Source organism: Globicephala melas, chromosome 19 (assembly GCF_963455315.2).
Source record: "Globicephala melas chromosome 19, mGloMel1.2, whole genome shotgun sequence".
NCBI classification, from domain to species: Eukaryota; Metazoa; Chordata; class Mammalia; order Artiodactyla; family Delphinidae; genus Globicephala; species Globicephala melas.
Window position 1 is genome coordinate 10,853,206 of NC_083332.1, and position 17,573 is coordinate 10,870,778.

Here is a 17,573-nt window from a genome sequence, read left to right on the forward strand (position 1 = left end):
CCAGATTGTGCTCCTGACCAATCAGCTACAAATCAGAAGTTCTCATGACCCCCCTCTTCAGGTTTGATTAACCTGCTAGAGGGGCTCACAGGACTCAGGAAAACAATTACTTACATTTACCAGTTTATTATAAAAGGATACAGAAGAACACCCAGATGGAAGAGATGAATAGGGCAAGGTATGTGTCAGGGGGCACACAGCTTCCATGCCCTCTCTGGGCATGTCATCCTCCCAGCACCTGCACGTGTTCACCAAACTAGAAGCTCCCTGAACCCCATACTATTGGGATTTTTATGGAGGCTTTATCATGTAGGCATCATGGATCATTAACTCCATTTTCAAGAGAATGGGGATCAGGGCTGAAAATTCCATGCTTGTAATCATAGTTCGGTCTTTTCGGTGACCAGCCCTCATCCAGAAGCCCACCAAATATCACCTATTAGAACAAGAGACACTCTTATCACCCAAGAAATGACAAGGATTTCAGGATCCTTGTGTGGGGAACTGGGGTCAAAGACTAAATATTAGAACAAAAGATTCTCCTGGTGTTCTTATCACTTAGGTAACTACGAGGGTTTCAGGAGCTCCGTGCCAGGAACCAGGGGCAGAGACCAATATATATTTTTATTATCTCGCAGAATAATGCTGAGAAAACAACTAACAAAATCCCTGGACCTCAAAAACTCAAGAATAGTCAACGCACGGTGTGCAGCCCATCCCCCCAGAAGAGCAGGCACAGCAGTTGTCTCCCCAATGTCTATTTCTGCTTGAGAAATCTAATTTCACCTCTGACCTCATGGTAGGGGGAGCCTGTGGCTCATATCTAATTTAACCAGCTTAATCTCATCCCCTGGCCAGTGATATTGGTTCAGTGATAGGCAGGTGGCATCATCTGGACCAATGAGACACAATGGAAGGTTTTTGGGGGGCTTCTAAGGAAAAATGTTTCCTCACTCTGCTGAGGGAGCTTCTTCAAGTCTCTCCTCTGCTCAGTCTCCCACAGTCTGACTCTCTCAGTCTGTCTTTTTCTCTCTCTATCCCTCTCCAAATGTGAGGGAAAAGTGTGGCCCCAGAGGTATTTGCCAGCCATCCTGCAACACGAAGGGACTATTTACCCTTAGGACAGACCATTTTGAAGCCAGTCATACCCAAGAATTTTTTTTAAATAAATTTATTTATTTTATTATTTTTATTTTATTCATTTAATTTTTTTGGCTGTGTTGTCTTCGTTGCTGTGCGCGGGCTTTTCTCTGGTTGCGGTGAGCGGGGGCTACTCTTCGTTGCAGTGCGCGGGCTTTTCATTGTGGTGGCTTCTCTTGTTGCGGAGCACGGGCTCTAGGTGTGTGGGCTTCAGTAGTTGTGGCACGTGGACTCAGTAGTTATGGCTCATGGGCTCTAGAGCACAGGCTCAGTAGTTATGGTGCACGGGCTTAGTTGCTCCGTGGTATGTGGGATCTTCCCGGACCAGGGCTCGAACCCGTGTCCCCTGCATTGGCAGGCGGATTCCCAACCACTGAGCCACCAGGGAAGCCCCCCAAGACTTTTTTATATGTGAAACAATCCTCTTTTTCTTAACCCAGTTGGGTTGGATTTTCTGTCACTGGCATGAAAACCCTAATGGATAAAGTACCCTGAAGTAGGATAAGGACAGGACCACCTCAGGTGGAAGAAAAGGTGGAACCAAAAAAGACAGATGAGGGCTTCCCTGGTGGCGCAGTGGTTGAGAGTCCGCCTGCAGATGCAGGGGACACGGGTTCGTGCCCCGATCCGGGAAGATCCCATATGCCGCGGGGCGGCTGGGCCCGTGAGCCATGGCCGCTGAGCCTGCGCTTCCGGAGCCTGTGCTCCGCAGCGGGAGAGGTCACAGCAGCGAGAGGCCCGCGTACTGCAAAAAAAGAAAGAAAAAAAAAAAAAAAGACAGATGAGAACCAAACCAACATCCCACAGGGTGCCCTGCAGCTGCAGCAGGAGACATTGGTTAGAGCCATGAGCAGGGGACCTATAGGTTCTTGGGAGGAAAGATAACCCTTAGCTAACCCCTAACCCAGTATCCCAAATCCAGGTTGGACACCTCTTTCCCACTTATCTTAACACAGAGAACATGAGCCCTGGGAAGATTAGAGATTATCCAGCACGACACCTCTTTCCCCAGTTTACAGAAAGGTAAACTGAGAATTGAAAAGGAAAGGAATCACTTGGAGCTGTGGCCCTGGGGACATAGAGGTTGATGGGAGCTTGGCTCCCAAGGACAGAAGGGATGCTGGGAGCCATGGTCCTGGCGATACAGAGGTTGACAGGAGCTTGGATCCTGAGAACTCGGCACTGAGGACAGAAGAGGTGCCGGGAGCTGAAGTCTGTTGGAGGACCTGGATGTAGGAGTTTTTGGTAGTGATGGAGATAAAGAGCAAGGATTTTCATAGTTGGCATATCCCAGTTTCCCTGATTGTCAAATGGTGGTGGGAGAGGTTGAGGGCTCCTACCTTCCATGGTTTCTCGCTCTTCCTGGGTCCTAAGGGTGATATCCTGCACCAGGTCTACAAGGTCCCACAGAAGTGGGCTCAGGGAGACTAACGTCCCAGGAGGGAGAAGGGACTCAAGTCTGGAGAGGTGAGTCAGCACCAACAATGGAAGAGAAGCAGGGAGAGCACATAGAGAGACAGGGACACAAAGAGAGACTGGGGCTGGAAGAGCAGAGAAGCAGGTTGGGGAAGTTAGACGCTCGGGCCTGGGAGGGGTCCACCGGAGCCTCTCCCTCTGGGGAATGATGCAGAAACACGGAGTTTCTGGTGAGGACAGGAGGGAGGGTGAGACCTGACCCCAGGGCAGCCTAGCCCTGCCCTGGGAGATCCTGGACCTGCCCAGACAACAAGCTGCTGCCTCCCTCTCAGAGTGGCTCAGCTCACAGCCTGTCACATGACAGTTTCACCCTCACACTCACCTGTCCGCAGAATACCTCTCAGAGTCACCTTTCCCATAGCCCACTCCCGTTCCCTCCACGCTCACACCTTCACCTACACTCCCCCTCTGGAATATGTGCACGCCCCCGCCTTCACCTCCACCCACCTGTCCACGGAGCACCTCCACCTGCCCACTGAACACCTCTCACACTCACCTTTCCCACCGAACTCCCCCTCCCTGGACACTCAGCCTCACACACATCCTCACTCAACACTCTCCCCTCCACACACACCCGCACCGTGGCGCACCCTTCCAACAGCACCCTCACCTTTCACGTGACACACTCCCCCTCACACACCCCCTGCACGCGCTCCCCTCTTCTCCATCACCCACCCCCTCTGCCGTCACCCAGCCCCCGCACTTTCCGGCCACGAGTCGAGCTCGCACACGCCTCCTGCACGCCTCCGCCTGCGGACCCCCAGCTCTCCGGCGCCTCCCCTCAGTCCGGCTCCCCCAACCCTCTCGCGGCGCCCTCTCCCCCATTGTCTGGGGCCTCCCCGCGTCTCCCTGCCCCTCCCTGCGCCGGCCCCGCCCCGGCCTCGGCGCCCCGCCCCCCGGGCGGGCAGGGGGCGGGGCGAGGGGCGCGGGGGCGGGGCGGGGCGGGCTGCGCGGGAGGTGCAGGTGCCGGCCGGGAGCGAGCGGCGGCGGCGGCGGCGGCGGCACCACCATGGGCCGGGCCCGGCGCTTCCAGTGGCCGCTGCTGCTGCTGTGGGCGGCCGCGGCGGGGCCAGGTAGGGTCAGGGGCCGGGGCGGGGGGCGCGCCGCAGTGACAGCCCGGCGGCCGCGGGGCCGCAGAAGCGGAACAATGCGCGCGGGGCCGGGCCGGGCCCCCTCCCCGGGACAAAGCGCAGCGCGGGCCGGGAGCCGCGAGCCGGGAGTCGCGAGCGGGGGAGGGGGCGCGGGCCCCGGCCGCCGTGCCGCAGCACCCCCCCACCCCGCACAGGCCCTGATCCCGGCGGGACAAAGGGCCCGAGACCCCCAGTCCAGCCCCAAGCCAGCCTTCTCGGGGCCGGCCCCGCTGTCCTTCTGTCCGGTCTCTGCGTCCCTCTGTCCGCCTATCTCTGAGTCCCTCAGTCTCTCTCCTTGTCCCCCTACCCTTGTCCTCTGTCCCTCAGTCTCCAAGGCTGTCCCTCTCTGTCTGTCCCCCTTTCTCCTTGCCTCCCTGTCCCCCAGCTCTCTATCCTGTCTTTGTCCCCTACATCTGTCCCTTGGTCTCTGTCCCTTTTTACTGGGTCACTGTGCCTGCCCCCCATCACCCTCTCGACTCCCTTCTCTGTCCCCCTGCATTTTTGCCCTCCCTCTCTGCCCCCATTCTCCTTCTCTGTCCCTGTCTTACTGTCACCTCTGGTTTTCTGTCCCCCATCTGTCCCATTCCCTTGTCTCTCTGTCCTCTTTCTATCATTTCTGTTTCTCTAGCCCCCTCTATCACCTATCTCCCTCATTCCCCACTCTCTCCCCTCTCTCTGTCCCACTGTCTCCCTGTTCCCTGTCTCTCCGCCTCTCCTTTCTACCCTTGCCTCTCCTTTCTACCCTTGCCTCTCCTTTCTACCCTTACATCCTCCATCCTGGGCTCCCCCATTGCCATCTTTCGTTTCTCCATCTCTCTATCCCTCTGTGCCCCTGAAGAGGAATTGAGTCAGGGAGGGCATCCTGAAGGGCCCTGGAGGGAAAATGTGTATGGGGAACCTTGGCATGTGGACACACACGTGGATTCAGCAAATGCCTTCCAAACGCTGCCCCTCCCCACCCGTTCACACACCCAGGCCACGACCTACAGAGACGCCCCCTCCAGGACCTCCAGGGAGCCCTCCACATACCCTTATCACGCACAGTGAAAAGCTGGAGACCTCCAAGATAGGGTGACCCTGAGATCCAGGACAAGGTCAGGAAATGTCAGCCCCACACTCACACTCTCACACTGTGTGTGCCTGGTACCTGCCACAGGTCACCCTGTCCCCGGTGCGGGAAGCCACTCCTGGGGGGAATGGATGACTGGGAGGTGGCTGAGCAGAAGTGGGAGGGCCGTATGTCCTGTAAAAATTTGGGAGCTGTGACCAGATGGCACAGGGCTGGGGGCCTGCCTGGGTTTAAATCCTGCCTCTTGCCATTTGCCAGGGTAGCCAATGGCAAGCACCCTCCTCTCTCGGGGCCTCAGTTTCCCTTTCTGTAAAGTGGGGATGTTGAACTCGGTGACCTGAAAGGAAAGGAACTGCAACTTGGACCCCTGAAGGGGTTTCTGGCAAGCTGGGTGCAGTGACACCTTCCCCACTCGAGTCTGAGGCAAAGCCTCCCTCTCCTCTCCTCGGGGCAAGGTGAGGGGCAGAATGGACCTGTCACCCTCCACCTTGCTTTCTTTTATAGTCTTCTGCCATCGCTTCAAAACTTTCACCATTACCTCCTTTCTTTGTGGCGGACATGCCACAATTTCCCAGATGAGCACTTTGGTACCTTAACTACATCTCCATCCAATTTTGTCTTTCTTTCTTTCTTTGTTAGGCACTAAAACCCAGGCTCATAGACTCCTAGAACCAACGAATCCAGTAAACAAAGAACCTGAGGGTATTTTAGAACCGTTGACATCTTTAGGCTTCCAGAATCCCAAAGTCTTTAGAATCTTGACACCTTTCAAGTTCCAGATCTTTGCTGGCATTAGCATTCTAGCCTCCTGATATCTTCACAATTCTGAAACCTTGACCTCTTGGAGATCCTGAATCTTGACACCTCTGACATCTAGAATCTTGACGGCTTAGAATCGTAGGAATTTGGATTCTCAGAATCAGAGTATAGCCTAAGACGACCACCTTCCCAGTTCGAAAATCCTTTCTCCAGCACTTCTTGTGGCTTGTCCGTTGTTTGGTTTTAAAGTCACTGCTTCCTGGTACACTAATCCCTTCTATAAACTTTCTCTAAATAAAATGGTGTGGGACTTAACAAGTTGGGAGAGAGCTAGGTGTCATGGGAAGCACTCTGGAACCAGGCCTCCCTGATGTAATTCTGGGTCAGCCCCTGCCCTTTCCCGCTCTGAACCTCACTTCCCCTTCTGTAAAGCATGGAGTAGGCAGCTGGAGTACCTGATCTCAGAGGACCCTTCATGCTTTCCTTTTCTTTGGTTATCTCTGAATGGCTTTGGCCCCCAGATTTTAGGAGTTGTCCATGGTCCCCACGTTTCCCTTTTAGTCACTCCCCTTCCCCTCTCACCTTGCCCAGCCAGCAGTAGTAGGGATGGAAGATGGGGTTCATTTACACCCTTTCAAAACTGTATTCTCTTTTTCCTGGCTCCCTCATCTACCAAGAATACCAGCAGAGGCTGGTGAGATTTATGCCAAGAGAAAGAAGGGGTCCAGGGTGGGTGGGCGAGAGGAAGTGAGAGAGAGATGGGTTGCCTGCCCAAAGATGCCCACGGGCAGAAACAGAGACCCACAGGCCAGGAACTGGATGGAATAGAAAGGAGCAGAGGAAACAGATCTCCAGATCCAAAGAAAAGGTAAAGAAGCTATGAAGAGTTGGGGGGCTTTGTGGAGGGAGCGTTTGTTGATCCCGAATCGTGTTTCCCTCCCAAGTGACTCAGTCTTCCCTCCCTCCTAAAGCTCTGCCCAGCCACTCTGAAAACAGGCTTCTGTCACTGATCCTTACCCACCCATGAGCCGAATGCCGGAGTCCCCAGAGTGGGGGTCAGGTTCCGTGATGGATTCCAAGACCTTAGACGCAGCGGGGCTGGGGCCTGGGGTGGGTTAATGTCGTGTGAGCCTGGCCTGTCCCCGTCTTGGGGAACACAAAGGCAGCTTTCTCTCTCTGCGTGGGGTGAGGGGCGGGGGGTGCCGGGAGACCGTTGGACTCGCCAGCACCCATTGGCCTGTGGCACCAGGACACAAGCACCCACTGGTTCCTGCCTGTGCAGACCCCGGGCCCGTAGGTCCTCTGGGAACCGGGCACCAAGGCTCCTCAGCCGGCACCCGGTGGGGCAAGAGGGCGGCTGCAGAGCCCGGGCTCCTCTGGAAGGGGGCAAATAGAGGGCGCTGGGGGTGGAGGAGAGGACAGTGGGTGCTCAGTGCAGGCTCACCCCCTTCCTGGAGCAGGAATTCTTCCCCTGACCCCACACCCAGGGGGAACCTCTGGAGGACTCCCTTACCCCCTGGCTGGGCTTGAGGCCCGGAATCCAGGGAGCTCTAAGTATCCCAGGAACGTGAGGACCACAGGGGGAACTTTGTGTGTGAGCTGCTGACTCACCCCTACGCCCCCACCTGATGCTTGCTTCGCGGACAGGAGGAGGACAAGCGCGCTGCGGAGCCGGGCTGTGTTCTGGGGGTTGAGGACTGTGGAGCTGGAGTCAGAAGTTCCCAGGAGGGAGCTGGGGGCCTGGACTCTGGGTCTGAGCGGGGAGGGGCGGGGGGCCTGGATCCGGAGTCTGAGGGGGGAGGGGCCGGGGGTCTGGACTCTGGGTCTGAGGGGGGAGGGGCCGGGGGCCTGGATCCTGGGTCTGAGGGGGGAGGGGCCGGGGGCCTGGATCCTGGGTCTGAGGGGGGAGGGGCCGGGGGGCCTGGATCCTGGGTCTGAGGGGGGAGCGGCCGGGGTCTGGACTCTGAGGGGGGAGGGGCCGGGGGTCTGGACTCTGGGTCTGAGGGAGGAGGGCCTGGGGTCTTAGACTCCTGGATCTGAGGGAGGAATGGAGCTTGAACTCCCGTGTCCAGAGGAAGAAGGGGGCTGGGGTCCCAGACTCCTAGATCTTGATGGAGGGTGGGGTGGGTACAGACTCCTGAGTCCTGAGAGAGGAAGGGACTGGGGGTCCCAGTCCACGTTTCTGAGGGAGGAGGGGCTGGGACCCTGATGCCTAGGTCCTTCGAATACAGGCGCCTTCACAAGGCTGAGTTGGGGAAGAATTGATGCTTTGTGCGAGGATGTTCGGACTCCGCCATTGATGGGGGGCTGAGGGGGGGTTCGGTCAGGACGCAGGGATGTACCACCTCCCTAGGGGAGGATGTGGGGGAAGGAGGCATGATGCCACGATCCCCCTGGGGAGAGGATATGGAGGTGGTGGCTGTGACCTTCCCGGAACTGTGACCTTGAGACTCCCTTGGGTATTCGCTGACTCAGGACCCAGGAAGTACTCCCCCCACTCGGCTTAGTCTCCGTGGAAACATCCACCAGCTGTGTAGTCTGGACCCCTGACTCCTGGGTCCTGAAGGAGGAGGGGGTTGGAGGCCCAGAATCCTGGATTTGAGGAGGGAGAAGGCTGAGGGCTTGGGGCTTCAGGATTCGAGGGAAGAAGATGCCGAGGACCCCGATTCCTGATCCTGATGGAGGAGGGCACTAGAAACCAGGGCTCCTGGATCCTGGGAGAGGAGGCAGCTGCGGGGGCCGGATTTCCAGGTCTAAAGGGGAAGAGTGCTGGATTCTGGGTCTCTACATGTCACCTGTTCAGCCACTCTTCCCCAAACCCCCCCCCAGTCCCTTTTCCAGTCACCATCCCCATGACGACTCCAGGCTGTCAACACAGTTTAAAGGGCCAGTGCCCCAGTCCCCAAGCTCAGCCCCTCTCTGACCAGAAAGTCCTGCCTCACCACCCCCCAACCCCGAAACAAAAGCTCCTAGGACATTAATATTCCAGGCACAGACACTGTTGGTTACTGACTCCTCAGGAGGGGGAGGGAATAAGACAAAAGCCCCCCACCCTAACCCCATGTGCACCCTCAAGCAGAGAGCAGGGGACACATTTGAGGGGGGCAGACCCAGAGGTCCTGAGGGCTCCCAAGAGATGTTGAGTTTCTGCCACTGACTTGCCTGGGACCCCTGAGCCTCGTTTTCCACATCTATAAAATGGGGGCTAGCATTGGGCTAGTCCTGAGGTCTAGGATCCATGGATAGGCTTCAAGATGTTTTTTTTTAAAGTACCAGAATGTGCAGGCAGGCCAGTTCTCAGGTGGATGGGCATGTTTCCGGAGGTTATGATAACAGCAGCTTTGCACAGAGGGCTCCCTGAGCCTCAGGTCCTGGGCTAATCCTTGTCAATCAGGCATTGGCATCATCCCCACTTTACAGACAGGGCATCTGAGGCTCAGAAAGGTTAAGCCAGTTGTCCCAGGTCACACAGATGGCAAGTGGTCCAGCTGGGATCCACCCAGGTGTTTAAGATGAGAATAATGTGATGTCACAAAGTTGTTGTGAGGATGAAATGAGATCCTGCCTGACACGTGCGATTCATGCATCAGTCTCCCCAGAGACATCCCCATGCATGTGCGTCCCCAGGCACACTTCCAGGCGCCAGGGTGCAGCAGTAAACCCAAGGGGATTACATCCCTGCCTTCATGGGGTGTATGTTCGAGTGATGAGGGACAAACAGACAACAAACAAGTATGCAAATTAATAAAATAAGTTCAGTGAAATTTCCATAGAGGAAATAAAACAGTGGTGATGAAATAGGAAGTGTTCTGGAGGGGAAGGCCCAGGGAGTGAGCAAAGGTGTCTCTGATCTGAGGCACAGAGGCCTGAATGAGAACAGGAGGCAGTCCTGGGATGATCAAGGGGGAAGAACATTCCTGGCAGATGGAAGAGCCAGTGCAAAGGCCCTGAGGTGGGAACAAGCTCAGCATGTTTGAGGGACATCAAGGCCAGTGGGCCCAGAGTGAAGTGAGTAGCAGGAAGGTGGTCAGAACTGTGGTCAGAGAAGGGCTACCACCAAGCACCTTGAAGACCCAGGGAAGGGGTCTAGATTTTATTCTAAGGACAGCCTTCGGAGTGTTGTAAACACTCTGGCTGTGTTGAGACTTGCCTGAGGGGAGGCAGGTGGGGAAGAAGGGAGACTCATGAATAGCTCTTGAAGGACCAGGTAACAGATGGTGTCCTTGGACTAGGTGATGGTAGGTGAGGTAGCCAAAGGTGAACAGGTTTGGGATATATTTTGGAAATAGAATGGATAGATCTTGCTGATGTTAGAGGTGAGGGAAAGGGTGAAAACTTGCATGACTTCTAGGTATTTTGGTCTGAGCCACCAGGTTGTGACATTTACCGAGACTGAGAAAACGTGGGAAGGAAAATATTTGGGGCAAGGATTGGACATGTTAAAATTGATATTCTGGGAAGGACTAGATAAACCCCTAGTAGTGGCTTAAATTCACAAAGCATTATATTCAAAGATAAAAGAAGCCAGAAGTAGGCATCCAGGCCTTTTATGGCAGCTCCACATCATCACCAGAGACCCAGGCACCTTCCAGCTCTGGGTTCCAGAATTCCATCACATCCTAATTCCATAAAGGTGACCTGGTGGAAAAAGGACTTAGCCCCTTTCTTTAGAAAGTCCTCAAAATTATCACATGACACTTTTCCTGATACCCAGTCGGACAAAATTTTGTCACATGGCCTCACTTAGCTGCAAAGGAGTCTGGGAAATTTCTCTTTCTGCTGGATATAGGGCAACCGTAAAATACAACCAGGGTTCTTTTTCTAAAGAGAAAGGGAAGAATGGATGCTGGGTAGGAAGCTTGCTGTCTCTGCCTCCTCTCCCCAGAATTAATCTTTTCCACCCCTCAGCCCCCAAAATCAGGTTACCTGTCCCTCTTACAGGGACCATAACACTTCTGATGGGATTTTACAGTGATCTGTGTCTACCTCCCCATAAATATTGAAGGCCTTCCAGGACAGGGACCTCATGTGACTCATCTCTGGGCACCCAGCCCCTGAAAACCTCCCCGCTGCTCAAATGAATGAATGAGACCGTATGTAAGAGACATGAAGCGATAGTTGTCCAGCATTTAAAGGTAAATAACCAGATCTGATCATGACTCCTTCCTGCTTCAGTTGCTCCACTGGCCTTCAGGATAAAAGCTAATCTCCTAGCCTGGCATTTGAGGCCCTTCATGAGCACATCCCACAACCCCTCACCAATGCTGGACACTTTTCACCCAGAGAACCAGGAGTGGATGTGGATGCAGGTTACGGAATCAGAAAGATTTGGAGGCAGACCCTGCCTCTGCCACTCTCAGGCTGTGACCTTGGCCAAGTCATTTTCTCTGGACCCATCTTCTCATCTATAAAATGGGAACTGGGAAAAAAACAACAACTGGAGATTGATAATAATGCCTCCCTTGTTCAGGTATTGTGATGATTAAACGGAAATTATATAGGTAATGCCCCTAGCACAAAGCCTGGAACAGGAAGTGCCTAATAAACAGAAGCTATTTGGTTATTGTTGTTTTGAAGATGACGGTGACAATGATGCTGTTGATGATTAATCTCAGCTTTGAGCTTTACGCTGTTTCCTTGGCTGGGAACACCCCCTTACTAACCCCTTACCTTGTCCCTCTGTTGGATTAATCAGGGTCAGTTAACTGCTATAACAACAGCCCTGAAATCTCAATGGCTTAAGAAAAAAGTGTATTTCTCACTCATGCTACAGTCCTGTGCAGGCAGGTCACAGGGGGCAGGAAGTCAGGGCCCTGGGCTCCTTCCAGCTTGTGATCCTGTCCTCCTCTGGGTTTTTGGGAGTCCTCTCCATTCAGCCAGTATGAAGGATTGCAAGTGAGATGAGCCAGGCTGGAAGAGGGGTTTCTCTCTTCTGCCTACAGCCCATCGGCCAGAAATCAGTCACATGGCCCCACCTAAGCACAAGGGATCCTAGGAAATGTAGCCTAATAGAGTGTGGTACCAGTTAACTTTAGCGGTGTTCAGAGACCCTCCAAAACATAGGTCTTTAAACAGCAATTATGTTTTTTGCTCATGACTCTGGGGGTCAGCAGTTTGGACTGTATCAGTCGGGTATCTCTTCTCTTGGTCTCACCAGGAGTCACTCATGTAGCTACGGTCGCCTGGTGGTGCCACTGGGGCTGGGTGGTCTGGGATGGCCTCACTCACATGGCTGGCAGTTGGTGCTGGCTTCCGGCTGGGCTTCTCTCTCCATGTGGTCTCTCATCCTCAAGGAAGCTGGTTCGGGCATGTTCACCTGACAGTGTCAGGGCAGCAAGAGGGCATGCACGGAAGCTGCAAGGTCTCTTGAGACCTAGGCTCCAGAACTCATACAATATCACTTCTAGCAAAGTGATATTCACTTCAAAGCAAGTCACAAGGCCTCCCCAGATCCGCAGGGTCAGAGTGCTTCATTAATGGGAAGAGCAGCAAAGTCAGCTCACAAAGGGCACATACAGGGATGGGAAGAATATCGTGGCCGTCTCTACAGACGAGTTACCACGTGTGCTCAGGTGTGAAAGACGGGGTTTGGTGAGCACATAGCAGTTTCCCGTAGCTGGTGAACTCCTGTGCATTCTTTAAAATGTGGATCCAATGGAGCTTTCTTGTAGAGCCTTCCCTGATCACCCCTCTCCCTGGGTGGTCTTAGTCTCCACTTCCTCTGAGCTCCCGGCGTGCCCTGTGCTACCCCCATTAGAACATATTCCGCTGGATCTTGACTGCACCTCCTCTAGAGCAGGGGGCAGGTTTTCTCCATCTCCCGGACTCCAGCCTGCAGGAAGTGTTGGGTGGAGGGAATGAGAGGGAAAGGAGGGAACTGAATGAGAGGGAAAGGAGAGGGATTGGAGGTTTGGATGGGCGAGGAACAGAGGGAGAGAGCAAAGACTGAATTGCACCCCTCAATGAGTCTCCTATCCTGTCTCTCTGTCTGCTGGTCCAGGGGCAGGACAGGAAGTACAGACAGAGAATGTGACAGTGGCTGAGGGTGGGGTGGCCGAGATAACCTGCCGTCTGCACCAGTATGATGGATCTATAGTTGTCATTCAGAACCCCGCCCGGCAGACCCTCTTCTTCAATGGTACCCGTGGTGAGTGCTGGGGTCTGGAATCCTGAGTCTTGAAGGAGGAGAGGGCTGGGGCCTGACAGAGGACAGAGCTGAGACTCTGGACTCCAGGGTCTGAGGGAGGAGGGGGCTGGGGGCCTGGACTCCTGGTCCTGTGGGTGGAAGGGCATGAAACGTTCTGGGTACCCAAGGGAGTAACTAGGTGGGCACCTTAGACGCATGCGTATGGTTGGAGAAAAGAGGCAGAGGGCTGAACTCGAAGCTCCTGGAGAAAGGGTGGGACTTCTGAGGTCAGGATTCCCCAAGTTCACTCTTGTCGTTCACTCTCTAGCCCTGAAGGATGAGCGTTTCCAGCTTGAGGAGTTCTCCCCACGCCGGGTACGGATCCGGCTCTCAGATGCGCGCCTGGAGGACGAGGGGGGCTACTTCTGCCAGCTCTACACGGAGGATACCCACCACCAGATTGCCACGCTCACTGTACTGGGTAACGGCCTCCCCCTCCTCAGACCCATCCCTTCTCCTTTCTTCTCTGCTTATCCCTTATCCTGAGACCTGACCCTGGCTGTTTTTAACCTCCTGGACATCTGGTCCCAGTAAATAAGGCCGGCCTTCCTGACCTCTGGCCTCTGTGTTTGACCCCTGCCACCTGAGACCCTTGTTCCCTTTGGTCCCTGGAATCCCGCAGCCTGGTTACTTTGAGCCCACCTTGGTGCCTCCCTTGATCTCCTCCTTGCCCCCTTCTCCCTGCGGCAGTGGCCCCGGAGAATCCTGTAGTGGAGGTCCGGGAACAGGCGGTGGAGGGCGGCGAGGTGGAGCTCAGCTGCCTTGTTCCACGGTCCCGCCCGGCCGCCGTCCTGCGCTGGCACCGGGACCGAAAGGAGCTGAAAGGTACTACCTGGGATCAGGGATGCGGGTGGGCGGGGGAGGTGCCAGCGAAGGGCGGGACTTAAGAGGAGGCGGGGTTCCAGGAGGCATGGCTTGGGAAGGGCTGGTTTATACGTGGGCGGGGCCTGAAGAAGAGTGCACAGGTTTGGCAGACACTAGTCACTCAATATATAGCTATTGAATGAACTGATAGATGAGAGGGCGTGGGGTGAAAGAGGGGTGAGCTTTGGGAAGAGCCACGTGGGGTGGTGGGCCTCTTTCGAGGACGGCGTGGTTTGGAGAAGTAGAGGCGAGGGCTGTGGATGAGGGGCGGAGCTTGGCAAATAGCCTGCTTCGGGACTGGCTTGGGGGTGGGGTGCTCCTTCGGTGGGCGGAGCCATAACCCCGACCTGACAGTGTCTGGGCGGGTCTTGGCAGGAGTGAGCAGCAGCCAGGAAAATGGCAAGGTCTGGAGCGTGGCGAGCACAGTGCGGTTTCGTGTGGACCGCAAGGACGACGGCGGTATCGTCATCTGCGAGGCGCAGAACCAGGCGCTGCCCTCCGGACACAGCAAACAGACGCAGTACGTGCTGGATGTGCAGTGTAAGTGCCTGGCGGGCCAGCACCCGGGGGAGGGAGTGTACCACCCCGCACCGCCTGTCCCCGGGGGAGTTCCTAGTCTGCATGATGACCCGGACAACCACTCTCTCATCTCACTTCTGCCCACAGACTCCCCCACGGCCCGGATCCATGCCTCCCAAGCTGTGGTGAGGGAGGGAGACACGCTGGTGCTGACATGTGCTGTGACGGGGAACCCCAGGTGAGCTCTGGGGCCCGAGACTTCAGGGTCCTGAGGAGAATAGGGCTGGGAACCTGGACACCCTGTGTCTCAGGAAAGAGGGGACTGGGCTAACAGAGGGGGCTACGGCCCAGACTTCTGAGTCCTGAGAAAGGAGGGGTCTGGAGCTAGATCGTGAGGAAGGAGGCCGTGGGGTCCCGGACTCCTGGATTCTCAGGGTGGAAGGGGCTGGGGGAAAGGCTGGGATTCCTGAGACCCTGGTGATGGGTGGAAGCTGGGTCCGGGACTGTTGGTTTTCTAGGAAGGAAAGGGCTAATAAGGACCCTCTTATTTGGAGATGCGGCATGTCTAGATTCCTGAAACGTCAGAATCGGGTGCTGACACCTGCGTCCCTAACTCTCATTATATACCCCCGCCCAGGCCAAACCAGATCCGCTGGAACCGCGGTAATGAGTCTTTGCCAGAGCGGGCCGAGGCAGTCGGGGAGACGCTTACGCTGCCCGGCCTGGTATCCGCGGATAATGGCACCTACACCTGCGAGGCGTCGAACAAGCACGGCCACGCGAGGGCGCTCTATGTGCTCGTGGTCTACGGTGAGGACGTGCGGCGGCAGGCCTGGGGGCAGGGCTCAGGGTAGGGGCGGGGCCTCCCTGGGTCTCCGCACTGTCCTGTGTGGGCAAAGAATGATTCCAGGGGGTCAAAAGCCCACAGAGTTCTTATAGTTCTGGGGCCAGACTGATCGTCTGGGTTCAGATTCAGTTCTGCAGCGTCCTGTTGCGGGTAACTTCGTGCCTTAGTTTCCTCATCGGTAAAGTGGAAATAAACAACAGCACCTACCTCATAGGGTTGTTGTGAAGACTACATGAGCTAAATATATAAAACGGTTGGAGGCCCCTAGCACAAAGTAAGTGTTATGTGTTCAGCTCCTATGACGGTGGGGCAGGAATTTTGGAGTGGTTGGGCCCTAGCTCAGCATTTTAAATACCTGGAGCGTTTCAGAAAAGATGGGGAGGGACTTGGACCTGAAGACAAAAGAAAAGGGATGTGTTCTTTCTGTTCTCTGGGGGGTGGGGTGGGGCGGGGGGGAGGAGGCAGGTAGATATTAGCGAAATGACTCGGGGGCCGGGTCGGGCATTGTACAAACCTACACGCATTCCTTGAGGAAGCGGAGCATTAAGAATGGCACCAGGGGAAGGGGCCACCAGGTGGCAGTGATTTGAGGGGCGTGGCACATAAGGGGTACGGTTGGACGTGGCGTGCAGAATGGTTTAAGAGATTGGCAGCGATTGGCCCGGGCTGGGACCGTCCTCTGATGACCTGGGCCTGCCCCCCTGTCCTTTTGGCAGACCCTGGTGCGGTGGTAGAGGCTCAGACGTCGGTGCCGTACGCCATTGTGGGCGGCATTCTGGCGCTACTGGTGTTTCTGATCATCTGTGTGCTGGTGGGCATGGTCTGGTGCTCAGTGCGGCAGAAGGGTGAGTGGGGGCGGGGTCTCAAATTCAGCGAGGGGTGTGGTTGGTTGTGGCGTTCGGAAAGGGGTGGGGCCTAAAACCCGATTCGAAAGAGGGCGGGCGTAGAGCCGGGAGGGGGAGGAACCTAGATCCAGGATTTGAAACCTGAGGCCCAGATCCCGAAAAGGGGCGGGTCTTTTGCTCCAGGACCCTAAAAGAGGTAAAGGGTTGAAGCTGAATTAAGACCATGCGTTTGAATTCCTAATTGCTGAGTTCGTTGGGAGCAGAGCAAGGGGATACTATCAAGAGAACGGATAAGGGTTGATCGTTCCGTGAACTTTTGGAGTCTTCCTAATTCTGCTTTTACCTCTTCCTCTGCCCCTGTTTTGCTCTTCCCTGGACTTGATTCCCTCTCCCTGTATGTTCCGTCTCTCTCTTCCTTCGTCTGGTATGTCTTGTCGGCCTCCCTGTCTGACTCTTGGGTCCACACATATCTGTTGCCTCTGCCCCGGGGTCTGTCACCCCTCAGGCTCCTATCTGACCCACGAGGCCAGTGGCCTGGATGAGCAGGGAGAAGCAAGAGAAGCCTTTCTCAATGGCAGCGATGGACACAAGAGGAAAGAAGAATTCTTTATCTGACCCCACCTCCACCCCAGGCATGGGCCTGGGCTGGGGTCCACCCCACTGCCAGCTGCAAAGACATTTACCGGAGTCTGGGATGGTGGGCTTCTCCCCCCACCACTAACACCTCAGACGTTTGGGCAGGGATGGGGGTGTCGGATGCCTGGGTCTCTGCAAGGGCCAGAAGCAAGGGCCCAGAGGTCTGGGTCCCCCAGGGGGGCAAGGGCCAAAGGTCCAGACCCCCAAGTCCAGGGAGGGCGGTAGGGATTGGGTTGGGGGAAGATAACTGGGGGAAGGCCAAGGCCCCTAGGCTGCAGAACCAGGTCTTGTGGGGAGGGGTCAGATTCTGGGAAGGGTGGGGTGGGCAGGGAAGGGGAACAGAGATATCTTTGGGGGTCCCAGACCCCATGCCAGCCATTGGAGGAGTTCCACAGAGCTCTGGGCACCTCTTTGCAAAGCCATGTTTGCACGGTGGGGGTAAGGGTGGGGGGAGGGTGTGGAAACAGGGATTCTGTGTCTTTGTGTCATAACTTTGATGGGGGCGATGAGGGAGACAGCCCCAACTTTTCTCCAATCTCCCCTTCCCCAGGCTCCTGGGCTCTCCTTCCCTCTACCTCCTTCCCCCACATCTGTCCCTTCCATATTTGTCTCTCTGTCCACCCACTCCTTGGGGGGCCTTCCCCATCTCTCCTCCAGGCCCCCTGGGGAGGGAGAAAGGAGTCTGGGGGGAGGGTGCGTTGCTCTCTATGGTTTTATATATAATATATTAAAAAAAATCAAAAATCTGTATGAAAATATCAGATTGCGCCCCCCTCCCCCCATTCCTGGCTTTTGCCCCCTTTTTCTTGTTTAAAAAAAAAAAAACACACATTTTGTACGGGGCAGGGAGGGGAACGGGGAGGGGGTTTGGCAATCCCACTAACCACCATTAAACTGAGGAGAGAACAAGTGTTTGGGGTGGCTGTGTGTCTGTCCCTCTGCCCAGAGCTGTACCATGTTGGGAGGGGTGCTGAACTGAGGGAGGAGGGAGGGAGGGTGATGGTTGCTGGTGGACAGTGTAGGCCAGTAGAGGGTCCTTACTTCTCCAAGGGCACCTCCACCCTTCCAAGAAACCTGTTTTTTTCCTGGTTAGTCTTTCAGC

At 55.5% G+C, this 17,573-nt stretch overlaps 1 protein-coding gene across 1 annotated transcript; it reads left to right on the plus strand.

The window, feature by feature from the left end:
* Window positions 1–3,568: 3,568 nt before the first annotated feature.
* On the plus strand, window positions 3,569–17,380 carry CADM4 (cell adhesion molecule 4). The gene is made up of 9 exons (XM_030874040.2): window positions 3,569–3,689; window positions 12,575–12,721; window positions 13,029–13,181; window positions 13,451–13,585; window positions 14,000–14,164; window positions 14,291–14,381; window positions 14,781–14,953; window positions 15,707–15,835; window positions 16,341–17,380. The coding sequence occupies exons 1-9, from the start codon at window positions 3,626–3,628 to the stop codon at window positions 16,448–16,450; spliced, it is 1,167 nt and encodes a 388-aa protein (XP_030729900.1). The 5' UTR covers window positions 3,569–3,625; the 3' UTR covers window positions 16,451–17,380.
* The last annotated feature ends 193 nt before the right edge of the window (window positions 17,381–17,573 follow it).